This window comes from Megalopta genalis, unplaced genomic scaffold (assembly GCF_051020955.1).
Source record: "Megalopta genalis isolate 19385.01 unplaced genomic scaffold, iyMegGena1_principal scaffold0250, whole genome shotgun sequence".
Lineage (NCBI taxonomy): Eukaryota > Metazoa > Arthropoda > Insecta > Hymenoptera > Halictidae > Megalopta > Megalopta genalis.
Window position 1 is genome coordinate 1 of NW_027476319.1, and position 27,493 is coordinate 27,493.

Sequence of the window (27,493 nt, forward strand, 5' to 3'; positions counted from 1 at the left end):
ACTTTTATCGCCATTGTGATCTGCATTACAGTATTTAAGCATTATTACTTAAGCTAAACTTTACGAAATTGTCCTTACTTGCCAAGATTCCATATCCTTTGGGCATGGAACTGTAACCGATTCTGTTAAACCAACAGATATGAAAGCTTCCTCGTCATCTCCCAATGAATATTGTACGTTAATAATATTCGAAGGAACAATTTTATGCTTTCGATCGTGTTTATCCTAAATTACATTGTATATTTTAAAAATATTAAATTATTCAAGATATAATCCGCCAACGATAATTACTACACCTTTGGTATAGAAAGTAGGATAGATTCGAAGTTAATAATTATTTCTTGAATTTGACCTTGAAATACTTCTCCAACTTTCATAATATGATCCAAATTATACGATGTCGGAATACATGAAAAAGTAGTAGCTTTGTGTAAACCATTGTTAACACGTAAAATACCGCGTGATCCACATATTACTGCAAACACTACATGCCATTCTCCAATCTATACAAAATCTTATATAAATTATAAAATATTAAATAATAGAAAAACATCTCTGACGTACTTCTATTTTATCTTCGTGAACTAAGCCCATTGTACAACCAGATATTTGAGACACGAGTACTACTTTTCCGTTATGCAACGATAATTTAACATAATTGCAGGATAATTCTCGGCAATTATTTTCATATCGATGAATGAGCACACCAAACGGTGTCAATGGTAAAAATCTTAAATACATATGAAGCAAACGTGAAGGTCTTCCATTTGTTGAATACAGAAGACTACTTTTCTCCATAAAATGCGCTACTTCGTGCGATTTAACTGTAAATTAAAATTGTTTTATTGCATCTAACAATATCATTTTGATTAACAGTATGCATACCAATGCATGGTTTACTGAAACATTGGCGAACTTCAGAAGCAGAACCAGAACATGGATCACCATTACCACTTGGAGATGGATTGTTACACATGCGATTTCTGAACTGTGTACCTATACCACAATTTGATGAACATGGTGTCCAATGTGTCCATGCTGACCATCGTCCATTTACTAATAAAAAAAGAATCCACAATTTTATAGAAAAAAATTTTTTTTTTTAATCTCATTTTTATACATTATGCTTTGTAGTTTTTACTTGAACAGTTGCTGATCGCACAAGCATTTATCTCCTTAATTGGACCTTTACATGATGTTTCCTGTGCATTTTGCATTTTTAAGCATGATCGTTTTCTTATTTTAATACCATTGCCACATTGTACACTGCATGTGTTCCAGTTGCTCCAATTAGTCCAAGTTCCCACTATTAAGATATCAGTTAATAGCAAAATGTTTATGTTATCCCTAAAGTCCATTCAATGTACTTGAGTGCTTTTTGCAATTAAATCCCACGCAGCTGTCCATTTCCAAGGCTGAATTGTTGCACATTAATTCAAGATGCGAAGGAACTGGACTGTTACAAATTCTTGTTCGATATTTTTTACCTCTTCCACATGCTGCAGTGCATGGTGACCATACCCCCCAAGTACTCCAGCCTCCAGGGTCTACATAGAAATTACATATAATATCGTTCATGTATAATACAATGATAGTTCATCCCTATTTAACATATGTTCATTTACTTGGACATCCAACATCGTATTTAACACAGTTCATTGCATTCCAATATTGCATCTTCATGAAAACATTTAATAATATTGTTAAATATTCTTTTAAAATATTTATATTGTCGTGATAATATAAAGAATGTAGTTTCATTTCTTACTGCATTGCTCCCAAGAATTTTCTTGACAATGAAATACATACAATCAACAGAAAAACATAATTCAATTAGAGCAGGCAACTTTTTATGTATTCGCTGAACAACTTTCATTTCTTCTATGCGTATCGGATGATTATATACAACATCTTCGTAATCCTTCATCGTACATCCTAAAAACACCTTTAAATAAACTATGCCAAAGAACTGAAAAGATTTGTAGTGTTTTTTTGTACATAATTACCAATAATTTGACAAGTTTCAATTTGATAATTAGGACCAACACAGGGACTACCATTATTCGAAGGTGATGGATTATTACATGTACGATGTCTACTTCTCTTGCCTTTGTAGCCACATTTTCTGGAACAAGAACTCCATAAACTCCAACGAGTCCAACTACCATCGATGGGACATAAATTGTCATTTTTTAATCCAAGCTCGCAATAAAGATTTTGTACAGTGTTCGATATGTCTCCTACGATAAAATTATTTCAATATTGTTGAAGCATTACAATAATACAGCAACATTAAAGAACTATTAGTAATACCGGCAACAGTAAAAGAACTTAATGAAAGGAAAAATATTGAAATATCCATTATTGGTACATATCATTAAATAAATGAACGTGCATAACTCGAAATACGAATGAACCTATCGATATCGAATAATAGTAACAATAAATTAATTTCGTTGTTGTAATTTATAATGCTTTAACGGTATACCTGTCACATTTAAAGATAAGCATCCAAACCACCACTTTTTGAATTCAAATCATAAGTACACCATTATCTATAAGATAAATTAAGACCAATGAAATTAATGAATACTACGCATGCCTAATATATTGTACAATGTGTACATACATGTACATATTGGCGCGAGAAGCGCGAACCTCGTGAGTGAAACTTTTTGTCGCGCCGATAGCATTAAAACAGTTGTAATACATTTTTGTAAGTGTTTTATATTACGATCATATACATTTTAATTTGTTTACTGTTATTATATTTAAAAAATTGTTCATGCTATTGCGTGGTTTTCAGTATTGTTCGAGTTTTACTGACATAAATAAAACTAACCTTCAACTACGGTATTACAGTGAAAAATTTAAAAAGTTAGTGTCATTAATAATTCGTTATAAATAGAAATGAAACAGCTAGTTACTAAATTAAGAATAATTGTGTAAGAAACTTATTTAGTTTCTTCATTTCCTGGTTGTTGTATATTATCAACAGAAGATATTTATTTTGTACTTATATTGTAAGTTTGTTTTGAGACCAGTATACATTAGAAATTAAATAGAATTCAGGTATGTGTATACATATTATATCGAATGTAAGTTATTTCATCATTATAAGACAAAAATACAAATTTCTCAAATATATTTCTCTTTTTATTTAGTGTAAACATGACTCTCACAGAAATGGAACCACTTAAAATACATTTAGATGCTCTGGAAATGGCAGGAAAAGTTGTAGATGCTCATATTACAGCAGATAGCAATTTTCCTTCTTTAATTAATCTCATGAGATATAATGTACAAGGTAATTTATATTATTAATAGTTTTATCACATATTTTTGTTTCCAAATAAAATATATATATATTTTATTTCATAGGTGGACCGACTGTTAGTGGACTTGATGACAACGATTATCCCAACTTACATGGAATGTCAATGTGTTTTTCTAACATAAATCAAATGAAATTGCACAGCAAAATTTCATTACCATCTGAAGTAATGGAACACTTCGATCGTATCCTTCAAAATGTTTAAACATTTTTATTTTTTTTTGTATAATGTTATATTCCTCAATATTTATTTAGATGTTCAATGTCATTGTATGATGGGCTTGTTTACAGAAATTTCAAAAGCTTGGCTTACAATTGATAGCGACATATATGTTTGGTCATATGAAAATGAGTAAGTCTTATTTTTATATATATACACATTTGTGTATATTCTACACAAATATGAAATAACAAATTGTTAGCATAATGTTTTTTTAGGACCGATGTTGCATATTTTGATGGGTTAAACGAGACTATAGTAAGTGTGGGTTTGGTTAAACCTAAACCAGGCGTGTTTCGGCCTCATGTAAAATATTTATTGGTCCTTACAACTATGGTGGAGATAACTATTCTGGGAGTAATATTAACAGAACATTCTGAAGGTATTACAGATTCTTCATTATTTTAAAACTCTTTCTGTTTTATTATTTATTGTCTCTGACTCTTCTACAGGAACATCGCCTGAAATGCAGTTGGTTCCTGAACCAATCTTCACAGTGACAACAGATGGTATAGGAATTACAGTAATTGCAAACAGCAACAGTGGCAGAATTTTCCTTGGTGGTAGAAATGGTTCTTTGTATGAAATATATTATCAGGTATAAATATTTAAATGAATGTAAAGGTTACAATGAATAAGAGTAGTGCAACAATTAATTACATATTGATCAAATTATTCATTGTACAGGCACAAATAAGTTGGTTTGGAAAACGTTGTAAGAAAATTAATCATTCAGAGGGTCCACTATCATTCTTAGTGCCATCCTTTATCACTATAGCTTTATCAGAAGAAGAAACAATAATACAAATCTCTGTGGACGATTCACGTAATATTTTATACACTCTTGGTGACAAAGGAACAATTACAGTTTGGGATATTGATAACGATGGCGCATCCAAAGTTGCGTCTTTGTCACAGGCTTCTTTAGTACAAAATGCCGTTCACGTTGTTAAGTATGTACATAATGATAAGTTGTGCAACATACATATTAGAAGTAAACTAAACAGTTTTATTTGTATATTTTAGAACTCTTGATAGCAATAACTTCCGACCATTGGTGAGCATATCTGCTATAACAGAATCCGAATCAGTGCACTTAAATTTAGTTGTAGTTGCAGCTACGGGAACACGATTTTACTTTAGTTGTACTTCCGTGACTAATCCGACAAGTAGACCCCAAGGCCTGCAATTAATACACGTTAGATTACCACCAGGATATGCTGCTAATGCTACTGTAATGAGACCCAGGAAAGTTCAAATGGCACATTACAGAAAAGGTACTGTGATAAAACTGTCCGTATAAACGTCTAAATGAACATAATAAATAAAATACAACATTTTTATTGCAGGAACACTGATTCTCGTATGCGATGGGGATACAGAAACAGCTTTGTGCTTAAGTAATGATGCTTATCCATTTACAAATTATTTAGCCGAAACTCAAAGTCCTCTGTCTCTTGATAGTCCAGTGTGGGCGATGTCAGAAATCCTTGTTGAACCAGCTATTCGGATCGAGAAGCAAAGTAGCTCCCAAGGGGAGCCGCCCCTTCTCGTGAGGCAGCACATGGAAGCTCCGAGAAAGTTTATCTTCTTAACATCTCAGGTATAAAGTGGATAAATGTTTTTGAATTAATCCGATAATTCAATCTGTTTGCTATTTATATTTTTTAACATGTACAGGGCGCAATTATTTTCGTGCAAGTTCGTCCTGTAGATATTTTGAAGCAACTTCTTTTGGAACAACGTGGACCGGATACAGAAGCGGTTCGAGCATACTTTCAATCGCAATCGTTGGATCAGGCGTGCGCCACCTGCCTCATTTTAGCCACGCTTGAAAGTTCTCAGAATGCTGAGGTAATTCGATTTAAAGATTCGAATATATGATTGAATTTGATATCATTTTACATTAAATAAAAACACTCGATGCTATTTTATAATGTATAGTTAGCGGAATGGGCAACGAGAGCATTCTTCTTGTATGGTAGTCACAGGGTGGTAACCGGAGTTGGACCTGGAATTGATGTACATGGCAGTTTCGCTAATATGAATACAGGTACGTTTATAATATAAATATATAATAATAAATATATATAATATATATAATAATAATATATAAATCTTACATTTTCTCTTCGTTACTATAAAATGTATAAACTTCGTAGTGGACATACGCACATCGACACCCAGAGTTCCTAATTATGATATGAGATATCAAGGTTTTCGGCCACATGTGCCTGCAGGACTTAATACAGACATTCCATTGCAACATTTCTCCGCGAAGCACAATGGCTTATATTTGTACGTGGGGAGAATACTTCGCCCTGTGTGGAGCATGCGTTGTATTAAACAAGAAACTATAAATAACAAGATTGAGGTAAAGTGACAACAACTGCAACAACGAATATAATTGCTCGTAATGTTAATATTAAATAAATTCAAAAACGAATGATTAGCTTATGTCCTTACGGCGTTACGTATCATTTAATCATTATTTAATCATTTCAGATCTCTAGTACTATTCCAGCAAGACAAATCAGTTGGATTTTAGGACTTTTGCAAGCATTAAGGTCATTCCTCAACAAAAACACTCATATTACTAAACAGTATGTATCGTGCATGTTAGTTTGAATTCTATCGTTAATAATTTTTAAGTTAACGTTCCTGGATTAGAGCATATTTCTTCCAGACCTAATACCAGCAGAAATATAACCGATGGATTTGAAGCGACTGTATCTAGTCATTTCCAAGAACCGATAGTTGAGGAAAGAAATTCTTTAGCAGCATTAAAAATTTTCATTATTCATGCTTGCGAAGTCCTAGAACTTTGGAAGATCTTATGTGAAAACCATTTAAATAACATTGTCAATTGTTTATCAAAGGTTAAATTGCCAACTTAATCCATTATTATATACTTTTTAATGTATAGTTAATGAATAGTATTTATGTTTTGGAATTTTATTTGTAGGACCAAATTAATCAGTTTTCTACGGCCACCTTCAGAGATCTGATCCTTATTGGACACGAAATTTCTTCGTTATTAATTATTCACCTTATCGACAGGTAAGTAGATTAAATGTAACGTAAAAATATATTTTTCTTGCTAACTTTTATTAATATCTCTAACAGTTATCTCGGAGACAATGCGTCCGTTGATATTGTTAGTCAAAGGTTGCGAGAAGTTTGTCCCAATTTATACCGAAGCGAAGATGCAGTTTGTTCTAAGGTATAGAAGAACGAAGTTCTCAAGTTACAATTAATAAGAATGTGATCGTAATTTTATGAACTCGATAAATTACAGGCTAACGAAATCATTTTGAAAGCGAAAAGTTGTACAAACCCCGAAGAGAAAGAGTGTTATTTGCAATCTGCTTTGAAGGTAAACAACAATTTATATCTGTGTATATTGTATGCATTGTGTATGTTATTTTCTTTTTCTTTTTGTGTCCGGTAGCTGTGCAAGGAAGTGGCGCCTAGATTAAATTTAAGCGCCGTTTGCCAACAATTCATCGCGTGTCAATTTTATACGGGTGTGCTTGAGCTATGTCTCTGCTGTGCAGACAGAGTGGACCCTAATAACGCCGCGTTACACTATTACAAAAACAACGAACCAAACGAAGACCAAGAAGGTCGATTCGCTTACATGAAGAGGTATTTACTATTAAACAAAAATAATTTTATTGTCGCCGTAACAACACGCACATAATCAACGTGATTTTTATTCAATACACAGGATGGAGATTTATAAAGAATTTATTACGTTATTGGATCATCTCCATAATCAAAGTATTTCAAATCCATTAACGCCCACCATACCGAAGAAACCAGGACCTCTTTCTCCAAATGCTTCAGCAGTGGCCGTTGCTCCAGCGAAAAAAATAGTAAGCCGTGATTCTTTAACATTTGAGGGAAACGACTGCTGAATTTTCCTTTTATTAATATCTTCATATGTTTCAGTTGCACGACATCATAAATGACGCGTTGCATTCTCCATGCGAAACCCTCCACGTTTCAGTGTACGCTTGGATGATACAACAGAGGCTCCATGGGGAATTGGTGGCGCTTGCAGCTCCATCGTTGGAAGCTTATCTGACGCGTGTCAATGCACCCGACTTGCTCTGGCAGTTTTACGAGAGAAATAAAAATCATGCCGCCGCGGCCAAGATCCTGGACTCTCTGGCATCTAAAGAGTATGTACTACTCTGTAGCTCGTGTATAGAACAGTAGAAACCTAAGCGTTATTATTAACGTATAGTATGCGATTCTTTGTGCAGATCTAATATACCATTGGCACAAAGGGTCGAATACTTAGCTCGTGCAGTTGTTTGCATGAGAAGTGATCAGGCTGGATATGCTCCATATCTTGGAGTTTTCTTGCGCGAATTAGAAGACAAGGTGGAAGTGGCGCGAATACAACAGCAGGTAAAAATTGTTAGATATAAAGTTGCTATTAAGACAGACTTATTCGGAAGAATACATTTCTATTATGTTACAGATATTAGATACGGTTTATAATCAGCACTTGACGGATCGACTGAACGAAGAGACATTTAGAGCATTAAATTATTCATTACTCGATATCACGAAGGTACATTGCAATTTTTTCTGTGTAATCTTATCCTTAAAATCTTTACTTCGCATTTATTACTGATTTCTGACAATCATAGCTGTATGAAAAGTATGCGGATTCTCTACAATTATGGGAATGCAAATTGGCCATAATTAATTGCTCCGGTCATCAAGATGCAATGCTGATTCAAGAAATTTGGACCAATATCATCAACAATGGTATTCATTGCATATTGCGTGTCTATATCATTTTAGTACATTAAACGAAACAAAAAAGTTATTGCAATTATCTATTTTGTAGAATTAAAAGATGCATCTAATGCAGAAGACAAAATGGCAATTTTAATGAGCAAAATTATATCTCTTGGAGAGGAGTATTCCGGATCTCCGCATTGTTTCCCAGTTGGTAATTATGAATTTTTGTATTTAATTTTTTTTAAAAAGACACAATTATTAACGTTGGTTTAACAATTTATTAGATTTCCTAATAAAGCAGTTAGAAATAAAAGCATGTAAATTGAACGTATCAAATGCCAGGATCATATCTGGATTCCTACAACTAGGAATTTCAATGGAAGATCTTCTGGATATTTACAAGTAAGTCCTGTTTATATTAGAAAGTAAATATATTATTGACTCACATTTTAAACAATTTTCGTTTCATTTTCGTTTATCTGTTAGAATGATTGGAAAGGACACTCGAACCTGGTTAAATGAAGGAAACGAGTTCCATCTAATACAGTCAACTGCAAATTTGGTTAACTATTTCATTCAACATTCTAATATAACAAACAACTTGATCAGGTAAACTAACTCTTTGTTACATTTTGATAGTTACTCCTATTTATATTACGTTACACGATCATTAAGTAATTGCCATTATTATAGGCGAAAAATCATCACAAAGTGTCAAGATGTAATCTCGAAATGCTTGACCACCCTATACAATCAACCTCATGGACAAAAATTGATAACGGAACTCAGATCGATTCAGAGCGTTTTAAATCGTATGTAAAAATTATCGGCAATTCGTCGAGCAAACGATGTTTTATAAAATTGTATAAATCGATGAAACAGAACGGATCAAGTTATTCTATGGAGAGATCTTTGACATTAAGTAAAGCAAAATGTAAATAAGCGAAATTGCATTTGTTCTAGTATTTTTTACATTGTACACAGGAGTTCGTTCGTTTCATAATAAAATCGTCGTATACGTGAATTGCAACATGGTTCAACCTTTTTAATTCAGTGAAATATTTTATAAGACAAAGAATTTTTACGCATATTACAGAAAGTCACTTCGTATAGAATCTTCGTTTTATATTAAATTTATAGAATAGATATAATACTATTCAATGTCAATACTTCTATCATTAAGTCTTATTAACCGTTTGACTGCTGAGGAGCGCTATTGCGCTGTTCTTATGTTGTGCCAAAAATGCGAGGAGCGCAATAGCGCTCCTGTTTTTTTTTATGCCAAGACTGCGAAGAGCGTAATAACGCTGCTCTAAATCACTAGAATTTGTGCTTATTACCAATTCTATTCGCAAAATTAATTAAAACAAATTTATGTAAATAAGTGGTATTTTTCAATTTTTGTTGCAAAGCGATACAAATGAGTTTATTGTATGAAAAGTGTTTTACATATTTTCCCATACACGCGCAATCAGTGCCGCAGTTTTGGCATATGTCCGAAAAAATACGTCAGCAGCCAAACGGTTAAAAAGGATAAATTACTTTCTGCACAATTTTCACACAATTGTTGTTAAAACGAGTCGTATCAGTTAGTTGTTAGAGGATGTAGTTAATGTCAATACTTCTATCATTAAGTCTTATTAAAAACGATAAATTACTTTCTGCATAATTTGTACACAATTGTTAAAACGAGTCGTATCAGTTAGTTGTTAGAGGATGTAGTTCCAACGTATGAATATTTGTTGGTCCTGAAAAGGACCGATTGTTGTTGCAGCAAAATAATTTTGCTTATTTCGAGCTGGTGTATTTAGTGACTGCCTTGGTACCCTCGCTGACGGCGTGCTTAGCCAACTCACCAGGGAGTAAAAGCCTGACCGCGGTCTGAATTTCCCGGGAGGTGATGGTCGAGCGTTTGTTATAATGAGCCAGTCTGGATGCTTCGGCGGCGATGCGTTCAAACACATCGTTAACAAAACTGTTCATGATGCTCATCGCCTTACTGGAGACACCGGTGTCAGGGTGTACTTGTTTCAATACTTTATAGATGTAAATAGCGTAGCTTTCCTTCCTCTTCCTTTTCTTCTTTTTGTCAGCCTTGTTGATATTCTTCTGAGCCTTGCCGGCTTTCTTCACAGCTTTCCCACTTACTTTTGGCGGCATAATGACGTCACGGTGTACTTATGAATCAGAAATTCAAACGAGAGAGTTCACTACAATCGACGACTGCAGAACAGAGAATGAGCGTTCCCCGCCAAACGCGGTCTTTATATAACGAAAACGGGGCCCTTCCAGCGCACCAATCAGAACGCAGCTGGCGTTCCTGGCACCTCATTGGTGCGGCGGAGCGGTGCTACCGTTACCTTCGGACAATGGGATTGATTTCGTAGAACACGTCCAGACACGTATACAGGCTAATGTGCATTCAATTTCTAAATTTCAGCTTTACGATATCCAATCATATCCTGTTCAAATTGCAATGAAATAATACATTATCAAAATGTAATTCCCTTCCTTTAAATAGATACAGAGAGAGAGAGTTAGTAATATTAACGTTTTATTTATTTATATACATACATATATGAAAGACGATAAACAGTATCACTATAAAATAATAGGATACAAAATTTATTTATTTTTTTAAATATTGGAATACGTCAAAACTCTCTCTGGTACATACTGATAATATAAATTGCATTAAAATATACAAACTTTTACAAGTCGGATTCAGGTTTAGGCTATATCGTTCAATATTTTACGATATTTGTAATGTAAGCAATTTGACGTTCTCTAACACTTACCCTCTTCGGGATGCCCGCCGAGGTTATGTTATAATATGTTATATTTTTTCGCTTAGGCGGAACGAAATGCGAGGATGCGCTTTGGACAGGTCCACTTGAGACTTTCCTACTTTTTCCAAAAACATTTTTCCACGTCGAAAAGACCGGAGACAGAATCTGTCTGTATCTGCGCTTTGGCGCGAAACAATCTTTTAGAATATATTCTCTATCGTAGAACATTTTTTATTTAATCACTGAACCCTGTTTCCCGGTTCGATCACCTATTCACTGGTCCTTCCATCCTATGTACTATTGTGAATCTATTGTTAGTTATATTATTCTCAGTTTCATAATATTTAATATTTTAATTATCGTTAGCGTATTTTATTCATAATCATAATTTGTCAAGAATACATTTCAATTTTCCCTATAATCTGAAAGTTTGAGAAGAAATAAATCATTTAAGTACGTTGTCATTAAATTAATACAATAAAATATAATTGATTAATACAAAAGAATGTGCATATAATATGCAATGCACAGCTCGTGTGCAAAAGAATGATCCTGCATCTGGCAGCAGACCATCTGTACGGTTCGCGCCAATCAGAATCAAGCGCGTCGCCCATTGGTCGGAGCACGGGTCCGAGAAAGAGTATAAATAGGAAGCACGTTGCCATCAAAAAATTAAAATTGTTCCGATCGTCGAGGCGAACGGGTTAAGAGTGCTGTTACTTTGTTTCTTCGAGATTCAACGACACCGCTGAAAAATGTCTGGCCGTGGCAAAGGTGGAAAAGCTAAAGCGAAGGCGAAATCCCGCTCCAATAGGGCTGGACTGCAATTCCCTGTGGGCCGTATCCACAGGCTTCTGAGAAAAGGAAACTACGCAGAAAGAGTTGGCGCCGGGGCTCCCGTTTACTTGGCTGCCGTTATGGAGTATTTGGCCGCTGAGGTTCTGGAATTGGCGGGAAACGCGGCGCGTGACAACAAGAAGACCAGAATTATTCCGCGACATTTACAACTTGCAATCAGAAACGACGAAGAGCTGAACAAACTTTTGTCCGGCGTTACCATCGCTCAAGGAGGTGTCCTTCCGAACATCCAAGCAGTACTTTTGCCGAAAAAGACCGAGAAGAAGGCATAAACGTATTGGAGCTCAACCGAAAAACAAAATTGGCCCTTTTCAGGGCCACAAGATGTCTTAAAACGCTGGCAACTTATTCAATCCTATCTTTTTATTAGGAATCTATTAAGTCTCTTTACAAATATTCTAATATTTTATAGTCGATTCTCTCTGAAAAATGTTTATGGCAAAACAGAATGTAGAACTTGGTATCGGTGTATTTGCTTTTCTCAGATAATACGGTAGAGTTTGGTTTGTTCAGCGTACTTGAATACTTTTGCTGTAAGATACAATTTAAATTTTTATACGAATTATTTGTCGATTAAAGTATAAAAATAGCGTCACTACACATCGGGAAAAATGCTCAAAATGTTAGCATAGGCGAGGTATCACGCTTAGGATACGAATTGTTTTTACGTAAAATATGAAGCTCTTATCGGTTTAAAAATCTTCACGGGATTATAGTTATTGAAATATTGCTTCGAAGAATTTGTCATAATTAAATTATTTCTCTTCGAATTGTATTGGTCGGGATTTCTCGAAGTGACTTCACATTTCTCTACAAAGCAAAATATGTCTATTACTAAAGTACGATTCTCCAGGCTTAATTCACGCTCACGATGATTCGAAAATTTGTTCTTCATTATTAGGACTATGACGTTGGCAAATGGAAACACTGACTCAAGCCTTCATACAGCGCTATTTCACGAAGTAGCAAACTGCTCAAATTATGTATTAGTGAAAATCAGATTCCTAGTAGTTTCAGTGTTTCGCTACTAAGTGGAATGGCGCTATTTTGAAATTTTGAACAGCAACATGTACGTGTTGTCATCAGTAGAGGGTTAATAAGATCGAACAGTTTCGCAGAAGTAATTTAGAGGTGATGTAATACGGAATTCAAAACTCTTCTGTGATTTCCAATCTGAAATTCCTTTTTTTAACATTTTCTGTACATTGATTACACGTGCTTACTAACAATAGTATTGATATACACATTACAACAATAGCAAACACTGCAGTAGAAGACAAAGAATTGTTTTTACTGAAAAATGTATAAGAAAATTTTAGCACATTATAACAAAAGAAGAGGAATAAAGAGGAACTTACCCGAAATTGACCCAGAACGAGGTAAAGAATTTCATTCTTTTTTTTAAATTTCTTAATAAAATGTATCTACATGTAGAATATATGAAGCATTTATATTACTTCATTGATCTAGATATGCTAGATTATTGTTATCCTGATCCAGAATTCTTAGAAGTGATCAGAAGTTTGCAGAAACTAAATTTGTATGCGACAAATATATACCAAGACTAACGCTGGAAACAATATTGAACGAAAGGATGGAGTTTATGGAAAGATCTATAATAAAGCAACTAGCAACAATGGTCAAGGAACTTGATTTAAATAAGCAGAAATTATTTCAATTAAAAATCAGAGAAAAAACAATAATTCATCGAATTAAGAATTCACAGAATTACGTAGAGTTACAAATCTTGAATATAAAAAATACTATTAGTAAGTAACGTTGATAAACATTTATGTAAATAAAATATTTTGGAGCTGTATGAGACAATTTAATTACAGAATATGAAAATTTTAAGTAAGTGGAAAATGCTCTATCTCAACTAAACATTCTTTTACATCAATATGATATATTATGCTGTGAGAATATAGCTCTTGCCAGGACACCCGAAGAATGGGAACAATCTTCTGATATCATAAAATCCTGCTGTGGCATTTTAAAGTCTATTGTAGATATAATTGAATCTCATAACAAATCTTATCAAATTATTAATGATAATATTAAAGGTTTCATGAATACCTTTGGTATTGTTAAAGATTGTCACAAAAGGTATAATGTTCAGTACTAGCTATTAATTCTTAAACTGTATTACAATCAATAATATACCATCCTTTTTCTAGGTTCGAAAAAGATATTAATGAGCTACAAGCTCTTGTACTGAAAACTGGAGCTTCGTCTTCAATGTGAAGATGTAAACAAAATATGACCAATAAATTGAATTCAGTATCATAGCATTACATTTTTTTTAGTGTGATATTACAACTTTGTGTATGTAATAAATATTACGACATCGTATTTACATGTTATGTGTTCAAGTATCATTAGCAATGAACTTTGAAGACAAATCAACTTTGTCTAATGTTCAATTTTACAACCTTTTCTACTTGCTATCTAAGACTTAAAAAAAGTAAAATAACATATATGTATATATTCACGAGTGTTTCCCTAACCCTGTTGCATTGTACAATAAATATTCTTAGGGTTAATTATCAACTTACGTGAACAAAAATAACATCGTTTTCGCAGGGAAGTACGATAATGTCAATAAACAGGTGGCAAAAGTATGTATAGAACAATGGAAACTTACAAACATTTCACTTAATCATTGTGATGAAGGAACAAATTTTACATTGTTATTTCATATCGTTTACGTAGTTATGTATGTATTTGTATTTGAAGGAACACTCCTGCGGTTGTAACATAAGTACAGTAATGAGACCTAGTAATGAGACCACGTTTTTCTTATTCTTTAAAGTGGCGCGCACATCCCCACCATTTCACTGAGCATTTAATCCACAGTGGATCCTGTCTCAGCAGAGAATCGCGAACTAATCAGAGCAAAGAAAATTTCTATACCGAACCGAGCTTACGGATCAAGTTGTGGCCTGGAGTTGCGCAAGAGTAGGACCGGTTACTGTACAGAAGGGTGTACATTCCTGCCGAGATACAAAATCCACCAATAAAGAGTTGATTACATACGTGTGTATTGTGTACAATTGTACATATATACCTGGCTTTATCGGAAGGATAGGTTGTTGGGTACGCCTCTTGAACGAGTGATAAGATTAGCCATTGTCTATATTTCTGCGTTTGCAGAATACATTTCCATATTGCTAAATACATCGCTGGTAGAACAATCTTTTATACAAATTGACCACACCCGGTCAAAGAAAAGAGAAATGGCTTCAGAACTTCCATCAACTTTGAACAATTTGTTCAGGTATGTATTTATTTAATCGTTCGAGTCACAGGGGTCATTGGAGAAACACGGTCGAAATATGCCGAACAGCGCGATAGCGCTTGTCTTAATATGCGTACTTATATTTCAAGTTTTGTTCAATTTAAATTATTGAGAAGATAACAATGAAACACAAAATGTGTTAGTTGTATTATTTACATTAAAAAAAAAAAACAGCTATTCGGTGTACGTGCATCAATAAAGTTGAGCGCGTTACTTCGACAGACTCTGTGATTGCACCGTCACACAGTTATTTTCATAGCGTTCAAATGTTCTGGGACTTCTCGACACAAAATCTAAACAGCGCGAACGCGCTGCTTGGGTCTCGAACGGTTAAGCAATATGTATTATTTTTATGTAACGTAAACGTTTTCTTCAAATTTAATCCACTACCGATGAAACAACGACTCAACAATGAAATTCTGTTTTGTCTTATGTTTAAATTTGAATTCTTTATTTTTAATTTCTAGTTACATCGACAGTCATAAAACGGAATATATAAATAATCTGCGTGAAGCAGTGGCCATAAAATCGGTTTCTGCATGGCCAGATCATAGAGATGAGACAATTAGAATGATGAAATGGGCGGAAGTTAGACTAAAAGATCTTGGAGCTACGACGGAATTAGCAGATGTAGGGAAACAAACTCTTCCAAATGGAGATCAAATACCACTGCCACCAGTATTGTTAGGAACTCTTGGATCAGATCCAAAGAAAAAGACTGTGCTTTTATATGGACATTTAGACGTTCAACCGGCAATGAAGAAAGATGGTTGGGATACTGAACCATTTGTTCTTGTGGAGAAAGATCAAAAATTATATGGCCGTGGAAGTACGGATGACAAAGGTCCTGTGCTTTGTTGGATACATGCATTGCAAGCTTATAAAGCTATTGGAGCAAATATCCCTGTAAATCTGAAGGTATTTTCATTATTGTAAACTGTTACCAATAACTCTGTCATTTTTCATTACTAATCCCATTTTGATTACAGTTTGTCTTTGAAGGTATGGAAGAAGTTGGAAGCGAAGGTTTGGATGACCTATTGTGGGCACGTAAAGATACATTTTTAGAAGGTGTAGATTATGTCTGCATATCTGATAATTATTGGTTGGGCACTAAAAAACCTTGTATTACGTACGGCTTAAGAGGTATCTGTTACATCAACATTGAAGTAACATGTGCCAGTCAAGATTTACACAGTGGTACATTTGGTGGAACTGTGCACGAAGCAATGGCTGACTTAATTTATTTAATGAATACATTGGTTGATGTTAACGGTAAAATCTTAATAGATGGTATTTATGATGAAGTGGCTAAGGTCACAGCAAAAGAATTGGATGATTATAAAACAATAGAATTTGATGTATCTGAATTCAAAAAAAATGTTGGTACGAATAAACTAGCTCATAACGAAGATAAGGCACGTTTTTATAATTTAATAATTTGATATTAAATGTTGGTGCAAATGTTATAATATATATAGCATTAATGTGTCTTGTTGCATTAATAGATCCAGCTTTTGATTCATCGTTGGAGGCAACCCAGTTTATCCCTTCATGGAATAGAAGGTGCATTTAGTGAACCAGGTGCAAAAACTGTCATTCCAAGAAAAGTTATTGGCAAATTCTCAATAAGATTGGTGCCAGATATGACTGCTGACGGAATTATTGAAAAAGTAACAACATATTTGAATAAAATGTGGGCTCTTAGAGGTAGTCCAAATAAAATGAACGTTATTTTGGGTCATGTTGGAAAACCGTGGTCTGAAAATCCTGATCATCCACATTACGTGGCTGGGCGCAAGGCTACCAAACATGTTTATAAAGTAGAGCCAGACTTATCGCGAGAAGGTGGTTCGATCCCAGTTACTCTGACATTCCAGGAAGTAACGGGTAAAAATGTACTACTTTTGCCAGTTGGTGCTGGTGATGACGGAGCTCATTCTCAAAATGAAAAATTGAATGTCCGCAATTACATCGAGGGAGTAAGCATCCTTTTCATGAACGATAGCTTTCTTAAAAATGTTTCGTATAATAATTGTTTATTTTTGTTCCAGACAAAGTTACTTGGCGCTTATTTGTACGAAGTAGCTCAAATTAAGTAATTGAAGAAGCTCGTAAAATCAATAACTTTAAGGGGAACGGATAATGGCAAAATCGTTTTTATATAATGTATATAAACCATACAAAATATTGTTCATAATAAAACAGAAGAACTTCTAAAACTATGATTGATATAATTTACTTTTGTTTTATTTTTAACACCCAGGCTGGTTGTCCTCTATGAAATTCTGATGATATAGATATAATTAATTTTCCACCATTCTGCTTCCACTAAAATTTAATATGTATACAATATTAATTAAAAATTATGCTTTTTATAAAAGACATGTACTAGTGAGACTTTTCGTCAGACTACTAAAATTACTTACTTTAAGTGGCTCATCAGATCCAAGTAAGAAAATTTGCGTGTTTACATTCGTTATAACTGATCCCAAGGACAATAGGTCATCCTTTGGCCAATCTAGTATTAGTGCATAAATATATTTCTCATTTTTACTTTGGGTGTACCAAACATTGCCCGTCAAAGTGTCATTTTGTTTACTCCATGGTTTAGTATTATAAATAGCCTCTCCATTTATTGCTAACCAATCACCTATTTTGGATAAGGTGTAATATTTATATGAAAATATTTTAGTATCATTGAAATAAAAAAGAAGTATTCATAAAGCAGTTGTCATACCCATTCCACGTAATCTCTCTTCAAAAATTGGAGAAATAGTACCATCTTTTGTTGGACCCACATTCATTAATAAATTTCCTCCACAACTTACAGTAACCACCAGTTCTTTTACCAATTCGGGTAATGTTAAATATTCTGCTAAACGAGCGTTTCTACGAAAACCCCAAGATTTTTTATCAATAGTCATGCAGTTTTCCCATTTATGAGATTGAAGTATACCTAATGATTTGAAATATATATAAGGATTTACGATAAAATAACATATTAAAAATACTTTAAATAACAAATTATAATACTTGCCTGGATTATATCTATCAGTACATGTATAAAAATCACCATGATGGCATGGTATGTTTGCACCCCATCTATCATTAACAACAACTGTATCTTTTACAGGACTTTCATTGTATAACCAGGATAAAAATTCTTTTGATGTCCAGTAAGTATCAGATGCTTCCCAATCTCCATCAGACCATAAAACTTCTGGTCTGTAATTTTCTATTAACTCTTCTAATTCAGGTATTATTTTTTGTTTAACAAAAATTTGTGTTGTAAAACGGTTTCCTTTATCATGCAAATAAAGGGGATTGTACCATTCGTATAAAGAATGATAAAGACCAAACTTCAAATTAGTTGAATTTCGCAATGCCATTGACAATTCGCCTAATATAAATAAGCGTTGTTGATTAAAAAGTATATAGTACTATAATACTAGTATAACAAACAGATCATAATACCTATAAGGTTTCTTCGTGGTCCTACATCCATAGAATTCCAACTAAAGGAATATTTTGATGGCCACAATGTATATCCTTCATGATGTTTACTCGTTAATACCACGTATTTTGCACCTGAAGCTTGAAATAATTCACTCCATTCTGTAGCATTAAAAAATTCTGCAGTAAAATCACGAGCAAAGTCCTGATATGTAAAGTTTGGTGGATATCTTTGTTTCATAAAATCGCGGTACTTGGTACCATTCTGTTCATCTGAAAATAGCAAATTGGATCACTTGTTAAGCAATAAAGAAAAGATGTTTAAATGTTTTAATTACTGAAATGTAATGTTACCTTGCCAATTATTCCAAAACCATTCAGAACCAAAACTGGGAACACTGAAGACTCCCCAATGAATAAAAATGCCAAACTTTGCATCATCATACCAATTTGGAAGTGGTCGGCTATCTAAACTATCCCATGTAGGAATATATTTATTTGCTTTCAATTTTTGATGCTGAAATACTTCATCATTTTCTATACTTGACGATATTATGACATATTCTTCTTCTGATGATCCACATGATATGCAAAGAGCATAGAGCAATGGGATGTAAATCCATGAAACCATTTTTTCATTTACTATATGTATACTGAAAATATACAGAATGCATAAATATTTATAAAGATATTGAAATTGGTATTGCATTCAGGACAAATATACTATATATTAAAAAATTTTAAGTATTATGAAATATATTGTAAATGAAATATTATAAATAAAATTCTTATAACAGTAACAAATTCCTATATATGTACATACATATATTGTAGAAGTTTAATATCGCTCTGTTTTTAATTGTTCTGAGTAAAATAAAAGCAACGTTTTAACGTATGTTTTTCACGTATCGAAGAGATAAGACTTCGGTAAACTTGCCGAGTTGTCATGATTGTCAGGCGATAGGACTGATTATTGAATTCTGTTTATACGTATATTTTGATACCATAAGGGTATTTTTATGAAACGACAGAATCCATTTCAATTAACGTATTCATCGAAAATATGAAATGAAAATTTTAAACATATAATACATACGCAAACTCCGGTCCCGGTATCACATGCGTGTGCATATGTATTGTACCGGTATGTACATGTACATTGTAGTCAGTTGAACTTAGAATTTATAACGCCACTCCCTATCGGTTTATTGTCAGTTTTACAAGAAATATAGAAATTTTATCATGTCTTTTTGGATACCGTTGGAGTCTAACCCTGAGGTAAAAATTTCCTTACAAAATCTTACAAATACATAAATCGTGTGACAGAATTTAAATATTTTTTTACTTTGTTCTAGGTTATGACGAAGGTAAATCATCTAGATTTTCAATTATTAATAGAAACTTCCGACAGTAACTGTTACGTACAGTAAATATTATTTAAGATACCCGTTAACGAGTTATTAATGTTCACGTCACATTTTAAAATTAGGATACGTGTTTACATACATGAAATGACTTTGTCATTGCTTATATCTTTTCAAAATTTAATAATGGTATATATATATTTGTAGTTCTTGCATCAACTAGGTGTACCAAAAGAATGGAGCATTGTTGACGTCTATGGTCTAGAGCAAGATTTATTGGCACTCGTGCCAAAGCCGGTTGTTGCCATTATCTTACTTTATCCTTTGAGAAAAAAGGTTTGGAATTATGTGGTTATACATGTGTAGAATTTGCTGTAGTATTTACACACTAATACCTTTACAGGGTGATAATACATTAGTGGATACTGAAGAAGTCGATAAAGAACAAGGCACCACTGCTTCAGATCCAGTAGATCCATTGCTTTATTACATGAAACAATATATTCACAATGCATGCGGTACAATTGCATTAATTCACAGTGTCGCAAATAATCTAGATACGTAAGTTTATGATCTGTAGCATAAAAAATCTAAGTTTAACATTGGACACTATATGTTATTATTTTCACAGTATAAACCTTAAGGAAGGTTTCCTGAAAAATTTCTTAGATAAATCTAAAGGTCTCTCTGCTGAAGAGTGTGGAAAACTTTTAATGTCGTCGAACGAAATCAGTGAGACACATGAAGAAATGGCATACGAAGGACAAACAGAAGTATGACATTTATTTTTACCAAATGATTATAAAAATGTGATAATGAATATTTTATAGGCACCGAGCGAGGATGCACCGGTGTTTCATCATTTTGTAGCATTTGTACAAAAAAATGGCGTTTTATATGAATTAGGTGAATATTTTATAATCATAATGAAAATTAATTGAATAACGTTGTTCAAACGTCCTAATTATATAATTGAATATCGCAATCTTTAGATGGACGTAAGCCTGGGCCTATTATTCATGGTCCAACTACTTCAGAGACGTTACTGGAAGATGCTGCTCGCGTTTGTAAAGACTATATGGCACGTGATCCAGATGAAGTGTGTTTTACGGTTGTTGCCCTATCTAACAATGATTCGGAGTCATTTTAATTTTGTATATAATATGCATTATACTCATTTTTTAAAAATTCGGGTAAATATTCCTTAAAAAGTTATTAATTATTAAAAATAAGTCTCGAATAAACATTCATTTCGTACTATTTGGATATTATTAATTACAAAATTTCTTTAAAACTTCAACATATAGAATGTTAGAACTTTTGGAGATCACTCAGGAGAGCAGCTTTGGCAACGCATGTCAAGGTCAAGGCCATATATATACATATACAATATCGAGGCAGATTACAATGTAGTAGCATTAATATATTTTTGTTAATAAGTTTTTAACTAACAACGAGCGACGACTTTTAAAGGACTCTCAGGAAGGAGGCCTTCAGTTATCACGTATTGTACGCAGGGATGGAAAAAGTTCTCGAACTTTTTAATAGGTTCTATTTATAACGGTCCTTGTAGAACTTTTTTCAAAAAGCTTCTGCCTTTAAGTTTCAATGAGAATACATAAAAAGAAATTCTACAATATATCTTCCGTAAGAACACTTTTATAGCGACAGGAATAGATATATTCTTTTAAGTAAAACATATAAATACTAATAGAATTTTTTCAGAAACGAGAGGTACCTGTATACATATTTTGATTCCTGATTGTATGTCGATACGTGAAGATCAAGATCATTGGAAGTGGTTTCCCTAAACCCATATTTATCAAGAAATGTTCAAATTTATTTTCTACATTATATATACACACACAGTCATTGGGTATTGCATTTATTAATATTTGCTTGTTATCACATCATAAGAAATATATTGGTAAATAGGAATACACGCAGGTATTTGCAGGTATTTGTATTGCATCCTTGTTTGAAGATAATTTATGTATAAGGTTAAAGAAACGTAGAAAGTAACATGTTCCAAAAATTGCAGATCAACGTTTTTTAATGCGTATTTTTTTAAAAATTTATACAATCTAGCGGATGTTTAAATAATCGAATAATACTTAAGACGACAAAACAATGTAAAGAAGGCGAACGGATAATTAAATGTAAGATTTGTATATGTATATCCTGAATGATTGATACAACGACGTATAAGAATTTTTACATTAGTTTCAACTAAGAGTTTTTGATATCTGTACTGTGTTGTTCGAGGATCAATACCTGTAAAGTATTTGAATACCTGAGTGAGGTTTTCACAATTAAAATCAATAGTGCTATATTCTGTTTCTAAAACAATTGATTCCATAGTTAAGCGAAACAACCAGTCGATAGTACGTGTAACATTTGTGTTAGTCAATTAAATCGATGTTATGAATGTGAATTAAAAAATGTTATGAACGTTATGGCTCATAATGCGCTTCTTTCGTTTAAATATTACAATATAAATTGTATCAGATTATGTATTTGTTAGATTTAGATTAACGTTTTTATAATTGTAACCATCGCTTTAAAAAATTCGATTCTCTTCACATGTCGCGTCCGTTGTTTTTCACAAATGTTCTTTGAAGGCAAACGAGCGGTGAAAATGCAATTCTAATTACTTTTATAAATATTTCTCGATGTATTCTAGACTGATTTGTTTCGTATTTTTAACGTTGTTATTTCTTTCTAAGATTGTGTATTAATTGTGCATTTAAAATATTTTCAATCAGCATTTGCATCAACCGTGTTTTTCGTGTACCATGATCGGCCTTTAATTTTTAGAAATTACAAATTCTCATCACAATTTCTTTGTAAAACAATTCAGTTCCGGATACATACTTTTCTATGCTTCTGAATTGCATTTATTTCACAATCGAGCAACATGCGATGGTACATTTATTCAGTAAGCGTCGATGAGATCTGAGAGACATATCCACATTATAATTAAAATATTACACGCACAGCTAAGTTTAGACGTTTTTATAACAGCTTCGGCGCTAAACGAGAGAAGAAAATACGAACATTGAAACGATATGAGCTACGTGTCAAAAAAAAAGAAAAAACAGCTTGGGGAAACAATAAATTAGAGTATAGAACATGTGTACAATGATTCTCCCTTTTGTTTGCTTCACATCACAGTGGAAACCGCGTCTATTCTGTGCGACCAAGCGAAAGTACCGCGTATGACAGTTAACAATATTGCGTTCACCGCTGTTTTACTATTTCGTCCGATTCAAATGGAATCTTGGAAATGTAGCTTACACGCTTCTGCAAATAACACGGTTATTTTGTACGCGTTCCTCCAACATCTTAGGCTTCGTCTCGTGGAGTAGTGTTCGGCCGCGGAAAGTCGATCTCGCGTCTGAAACAATTGCTTCCTCGTTCGCTGGCGTCCTTACGGCAGTTTACACGATCACGGAGACTGCTTGGAAAAGTGAAATTATAGTAGCTCGATTTGTCGGAGGTCGCAAAACTTGTCGGTCAGTGACCAGAAGGTAGCAAAAGGCCCAGTTATTTTCGATCCTCTTCTGAGAGCGTGTATCTTGGCACCACTCTCTAAATAGTAGCTTCAAAACACGCAAAATAAAACCGAAATCTAGGCTTGCGACCCGTTGTTGACTACGTACATATATTTCGCGATTTCTTGCATAACGCTGACGCTCGGTAATGACGGGAAGAAAGGGGACGTGGAAATAAACTCTATAATTATCCTTGCAGCTATGTTCTTCTAGTTTGTAATTAACTATAAGTACAGTGTGAAACGATACCGATCGTTGGTAGGATTTGTCAGTTATGTACCAATTATCTTAGAAAGGATATAATATCTTAAAAATCTTGTGTTCTGCATTATTAAAGATAATATTTGGAATGTGGTCTCGTACGTTTTTGTTTTGTCTAGATTCAGCTGAATTCGTCGTTCTACTGCGATTTCCGATGAAATTTTTGTTCGTTTCGAACCGTTGATTCGATCATTTTTTCTTTCTTTTAATTTTCTTTTAATTAATTAAGTGATTTTTATTTAATGTCGCATCTGCTTTAATAGCAATTAGCGTCCTTTTATGGGACAACAGTTGTGGGGTTACATGTAGTGCAATATATACAAATAGTTTTGCATTAAATTTTTACATTGTTTTCTTAATCATTTCGCAGAACAATTTGGCTTCTGATTTGACAATGTTATTGTTCGACAACCGACGGATATTTTTAATTGTTTAACAATAGCTGTGGATATAATAATTATTATATATATTATATATATATACATTATATTATATTATATTGATAATATATGTACATATGCGGATATAATAATTAACATTAATAACAGCTTGTGTACATACAACTCTATTCCCAGTGATTTGCAAAACGAGTTCTACAGACACCAAAATATAACCCTGTGCGAAAGTAAACACAATATTGAAGTTCCAGGAAATAATAAACATAGACCTAAGACACATTGAAATCCCATTTGAGGATGGAAATGGGAAATTTTTAACAAAAACTATTTGGCATAAGTGGAACCAAGGATGGATACATTCAAACCCATCTCTTCTACATGAGCTCAGAGAAAGTATATTCTCTACCAACCCAGCAGTATATTTAACAAGAAGGAAGCAAATTGTGCTATCTCGACTAAGAACTTGCATACTAAAATAACACGTGAGTGTATGCTCTCTGAAACAGATAAACTACTTTGTAACAACTGTAACACTGAGCTTACAGTTAAGCATATCCTAATAGAATGTCCAGTGTACAACAATATCAGAAAAAAAGTAAAAATGCCCAATATCATTAAAGAATATTTGGATAATTACAAGCAAATAGCAAAAGTTATGTCATACTTAGAAGAAACCAAATTGTTTAGTGAAATTGTACAGAAACTTAAAAAGCCTGGATTAAGAAAATAATGTAAAAATGTAATGCGAAACTATTGTATATATTATATATAATATTGTATATATTACAATATCATATTTCAATATTATATTACAATTATATTACAATTATATATACAATGTAATATATAATATACATATATTGTATATATATATATATATTGTATATATGTAACCCTACAAATATTACCCGACAAATGATCGCTAATTGCTATTAAGCAGATGAGCATTAAATAAGTTAAATAAAAAAGAAAGAAAACTCTATTCTGTCTTGTTTACTTCCCTCTACGAGCAGCAATTAAGGCTTCGCGATTAATTAGTCCGACGCTTCCCTTCGAACCAATTTGTTACAGTATCTGAACGAAAGGAAAGTCATTATTTGTCTAGGCGTTAGTCATTATTTGTCTCCCGGCCTGGGCTAGGGAAAGTTTCTACGAAAAATACGGCCCTGTGTTCGTACGGATCGCTGTTCAAAATTTTTCCATACGGTGGGAATCTTCCTACCGCGATCGTAAAATGACCGTCGGATTCCCATATACATAATGGGTGCGATAATTTCTTGCCCTGTCAACTATTTCTTCAGCAAATCGGTTACGTAAGTTCGTGTCAATTTAACGCGAGATACGCACGCTCGGATAAAGGAAGAATTTAACGGAATGTTGATCATCCTTGTTCGTTGGAAAAGCTGTAAACGATGGAAATAAATTAGAAATAAATAAATAAATAAATACATAATCGACAAATCGAAAGGAAACTTTCGAGATTTCTTGTTTGAACTTGAATTTACGATGCATCCGTAAATATTTATCGTCGAATGCGAGCCTGCCTGATTGAACAATTGTATAAATTATTGTATAATTTCTCACCGGATTTCTCAATACTTCCTAGAAATTCCTGGAAAAATAAAATAAACAATACCAATTACGGTAGATTCTCCCAAATTGTCCATTTTTATGTGCAATCCGAGCGCGAATTAGGGTGAAAATTACTGTACACAAAATAATAATAATATATACTGTACACGAAATAAATATTTATATAAACATTTGCAGTATCGCGATATTTTTTATTATTTTCAAGCACGCGGATTGTTCGAACGCTATTTAAAAAAAAGGACTTTTTCCAGAAATTTCTAGGAAGAATTGAGAAATTCGGTGGAAGTTATACAATAATTTGTACAATTGTTCAATCAGGTAGGCTCGCATTCGACGATAAATATTTACGGATGCATCGTAAATTTAAGTTCCAGCAAGAAGCCTCGATTTATCGACCATTTGTCGATCATTTACAAAATCAATTTTTATTCTTGTTCTTTTGCTCTATTATGAACACTAGCGATAAAATGGAGCGATCACATGATAAGTGATTTAGACGATTCATTGGTTTTGTAAACGGAAAATCACAATATCACAATTTCTCTCATTTAATAAACGATAATAAAACGACACGAGATCCTTATCGAATCTCTGCCGAATTAAATGTCTCTCGCGACGCTCGGCGTTCCTTATTATACACATATTATACATTTATATATAATATAATATAATATTATTACATTATTATTATTATTATATATATATATTATTATATTATTATTATTATTATTATATATATACATTATATTGCTATTATCTATTGTTCAAGAGATACAGTAATTCTCTATCTATTATTGATCACCGTTGGCAATGTCTGCAACATCGTAGTGGAAAATTTCGGGATCCGTTCGTGCTCAGATAGGACGATAATATAATCGTGCCGAAGAAGAAACTCCCTCGTGACGGGGCATACGGGTACTTTCGTGATTCATGGCAGCGGAAAATTTACACGGAAACTGGTCCTCTCACCGTGGACGAAGGTACTCGTCCGTTGAAAACAATCCGAAGGATGGAAATAGAAGAAGGATCGACAAAGTATTTCCGAGGCCGTGCGACAGCCAAAGACGAACGAATTTAATGTAAATATATAATTATTAAATGTAAATTTATATGTAAATATATATACATATATAAATATAAATGTAAACATATATATACATATATAAGTATAAATGTAAATATATATATTATATATAAAAATATATATAATATTGTTTAGTCCTAGTTTAATTAAAAAAGAAAGCTTGTGATCATTTGTCGCATTATTACCTGGAATCCCAATCGTCGAGTTGATTCTTCGAACGATTGTTGCATTAGGAGCCCCTTCACAGCTCGTTACCGACGCTGTAGAAACGCGCCTTTTTACGTTTCGCGAAGATTTCATTCGACATCGCATATTTTCACCGAGTTCGATGCACGTAATTGATAACGGGTATTATAAGTCTAAAGTAAATCTCCTAGGTTCTCCGAAGGTACGCATATCGCTGATAAAACGTATTGCGATGGCAATTCGTTAAATCCGCGTGATCGAGCAGAACGCAGATAATAAACGGAAACACTGATCTACGCTAAAATCAAGGGAAACGCTAAAAAAGAAAAATATGTAT

The 27,493-nt window shown here is 33.3% G+C and overlaps 7 protein-coding genes across 10 annotated transcripts; 4 read left to right on the forward strand and 3 right to left on the reverse strand.

Annotated features, from left to right (window-relative positions):
• Positions 1-11: 11 nt before the first annotated feature.
• LOC117221554 (hemicentin-1) lies at positions 12-2,362 on the reverse strand (the record flags this gene model as incomplete). The annotated part of the gene is made up of 11 exons (XM_076528303.1): positions 2,314-2,362; positions 2,007-2,240; positions 1,769-1,935; positions 1,626-1,677; positions 1,368-1,547; positions 1,142-1,306; positions 886-1,056; positions 565-824; positions 297-503; positions 79-225; positions 12-20 (listed from the first exon to the last, which is right to left on the reverse strand). Coding segments are annotated over exons 1-11 (1,641 nt in total), but the record flags the coding sequence as incomplete, so codon positions are not given.
• Positions 2,363-2,637: 275 nt separating this feature from the next.
• LOC143262936 (nuclear pore complex protein Nup154-like) lies at positions 2,638-9,339 on the forward strand. The gene is made up of 28 exons (XM_076528304.1): positions 2,638-2,716; positions 2,807-3,072; positions 3,165-3,307; positions 3,382-3,519; positions 3,590-3,686; positions 3,773-3,936; positions 4,007-4,152; positions 4,242-4,507; positions 4,581-4,831; positions 4,904-5,157; positions 5,235-5,408; positions 5,499-5,607; positions 5,717-5,928; positions 6,060-6,157; positions 6,241-6,433; positions 6,520-6,614; positions 6,681-6,777; positions 6,853-6,930; positions 7,006-7,202; positions 7,285-7,432; positions 7,509-7,741; positions 7,826-7,973; positions 8,047-8,139; positions 8,219-8,339; positions 8,422-8,526; positions 8,600-8,717; positions 8,802-8,924; positions 9,009-9,339. Exons 3-28 carry the CDS (start codon positions 3,172-3,174, stop codon positions 9,133-9,135), a joined length of 3,921 nt encoding a protein of 1,306 aa, XP_076384419.1. The 5' UTR covers positions 2,638-2,716; positions 2,807-3,072; positions 3,165-3,171; the 3' UTR covers positions 9,136-9,339.
• Positions 9,340-10,061: 722 nt separating this feature from the next.
• On the reverse strand, positions 10,062-10,789 carry LOC143262940 (histone H2B-like). Its single transcript, XM_076528310.1, has one exon. It carries the CDS (start codon positions 10,473-10,475, stop codon positions 10,104-10,106), a length of 372 nt encoding a protein of 123 aa, XP_076384425.1. The 5' UTR covers positions 10,476-10,789; the 3' UTR covers positions 10,062-10,103.
• A 1,003-nt stretch (positions 10,790-11,792) lies between these two features.
• LOC143262939 (histone H2A-like) lies at positions 11,793-14,318 on the forward strand. Its single transcript, XM_076528309.1, has 2 exons — positions 11,793-13,731; positions 13,801-14,318. The coding sequence occupies exon 1, from the start codon at positions 11,860-11,862 to the stop codon at positions 12,232-12,234; it is 375 nt and encodes a 124-aa protein (XP_076384424.1). The 5' UTR covers positions 11,793-11,859; the 3' UTR covers positions 12,235-13,731; positions 13,801-14,318.
• A 614-nt stretch (positions 14,319-14,932) lies between these two features.
• On the forward strand, positions 14,933-17,485 carry LOC117221549 (Cytosolic non-specific dipeptidase 2). Its single transcript, XM_033472587.2, has 5 exons — positions 14,933-15,239; positions 15,728-16,178; positions 16,250-16,678; positions 16,769-17,242; positions 17,315-17,485. Exons 1-5 carry the CDS (start codon positions 15,199-15,201, stop codon positions 17,360-17,362), a joined length of 1,443 nt encoding a protein of 480 aa, XP_033328478.2. The 5' UTR covers positions 14,933-15,198; the 3' UTR covers positions 17,363-17,485.
• On the reverse strand, positions 17,404-19,935 carry LOC143262937 (alpha-L-fucosidase-like). 2 transcript variants are annotated; one of them, XM_076528305.1, is made up of 7 exons: positions 19,813-19,935; positions 19,071-19,369; positions 18,738-18,989; positions 18,301-18,663; positions 18,001-18,219; positions 17,690-17,913; positions 17,404-17,591 (listed from the first exon to the last, which is right to left on the reverse strand). In XM_076528305.1, the coding sequence occupies exons 1-7, from the start codon at positions 19,845-19,847 to the stop codon at positions 17,499-17,501; spliced, it is 1,485 nt and encodes a 494-aa protein (XP_076384420.1). In that variant the 5' UTR covers positions 19,848-19,935; the 3' UTR covers positions 17,404-17,498. The 2 variants fall into 2 exon arrangements, with proteins under 2 accessions (XP_076384420.1, XP_076384421.1); XM_076528306.1 differs by lacking the exon at positions 19,813-19,935 and adding an exon at positions 19,540-19,678.
• LOC143262938 (ubiquitin carboxyl-terminal hydrolase-like) lies at positions 19,870-23,211 on the forward strand. Of its 3 annotated transcripts, none has more exons than XR_013036553.1 (8): positions 19,870-19,994; positions 20,072-20,083; positions 20,288-20,416; positions 20,484-20,641; positions 20,712-20,853; positions 20,911-20,986; positions 21,073-21,727; positions 21,806-23,211. XR_013036553.1 is itself a non-coding variant. In XM_076528308.1 (8 exons), the coding sequence occupies exons 1-7, from the start codon at positions 19,959-19,961 to the stop codon at positions 21,228-21,230; spliced, it is 711 nt and encodes a 236-aa protein (XP_076384423.1). In that variant the 5' UTR covers positions 19,870-19,958; the 3' UTR covers positions 21,231-21,273; positions 21,388-23,211. The 3 variants fall into 3 exon arrangements, 2 of the variants coding, with proteins under 2 accessions (XP_076384423.1, XP_076384422.1); XM_076528308.1 differs by having other exon boundaries at positions 21,073-21,273; positions 21,388-23,211; XM_076528307.1 differs by having other exon boundaries at positions 21,073-23,211.
• The last annotated feature ends 4,282 nt before the right edge of the window (positions 23,212-27,493 follow it).

Excerpts from the sequence above, each read along its gene's own strand:
- LOC143262936 (XM_076528304.1), top strand. The coding sequence starts at position 3,172 with ATGACTCTCACAGAAATGGAACCACTTAAAATACATTTAGATGCTCTG. Across the intron at positions 3,687-3,772 it reads GTTTGGTCATATGAAAATGA|GACCGATGTTGCATATTTTG; the intron begins GTAAGTCTTATT and ends ATGTTTTTTTAG. Across the intron at positions 6,931-7,005 it reads ATTTGCAATCTGCTTTGAAG|CTGTGCAAGGAAGTGGCGCC; the intron begins GTAAACAACAAT and ends TGTGTCCGGTAG.
- LOC143262940 (XM_076528310.1), bottom strand. The coding sequence starts at position 10,475 with ATGCCGCCAAAAGTAAGTGGGAAAGCTGTGAAGAAAGCCGGCAAGGCT.
- LOC143262939 (XM_076528309.1), top strand. The coding sequence starts at position 11,860 with ATGTCTGGCCGTGGCAAAGGTGGAAAAGCTAAAGCGAAGGCGAAATCC.
- LOC117221549 (XM_033472587.2), top strand. The coding sequence starts at position 15,199 with ATGGCTTCAGAACTTCCATCAACTTTGAACAATTTGTTCAG. Across the intron at positions 16,179-16,249 it reads ATATCCCTGTAAATCTGAAG|TTTGTCTTTGAAGGTATGGA; the intron begins GTATTTTCATTA and ends TTTTGATTACAG. Across the intron at positions 17,243-17,314 it reads TCCGCAATTACATCGAGGGA|ACAAAGTTACTTGGCGCTTA; the intron begins GTAAGCATCCTT and ends TTTTTGTTCCAG.
- LOC143262937 (XM_076528305.1), bottom strand. The coding sequence starts at position 19,847 with ATGCACACGCATGTGATACCGGGACCGGAGTTTGC. Across the intron at positions 18,664-18,737 it reads ACCACGAAGAAACCTTATAG|GCGAATTGTCAATGGCATTG; the intron begins GTATTATGATCT and ends TATTTATATTAG. Across the intron at positions 18,220-18,300 it reads TACTGATAGATATAATCCAG|GTATACTTCAATCTCATAAA; the intron begins GCAAGTATTATA and ends TCAAATCATTAG.
- LOC143262938 (XM_076528307.1), top strand. The coding sequence starts at position 19,959 with ATGTCTTTTTGGATACCGTTGGAGTCTAACCCTGAG. Across the intron at positions 20,417-20,483 it reads TTTATCCTTTGAGAAAAAAG|GGTGATAATACATTAGTGGA; the intron begins GTTTGGAATTAT and ends ATACCTTTACAG. Across the intron at positions 20,854-20,910 it reads CATACGAAGGACAAACAGAA|GCACCGAGCGAGGATGCACC; the intron begins GTATGACATTTA and ends AATATTTTATAG.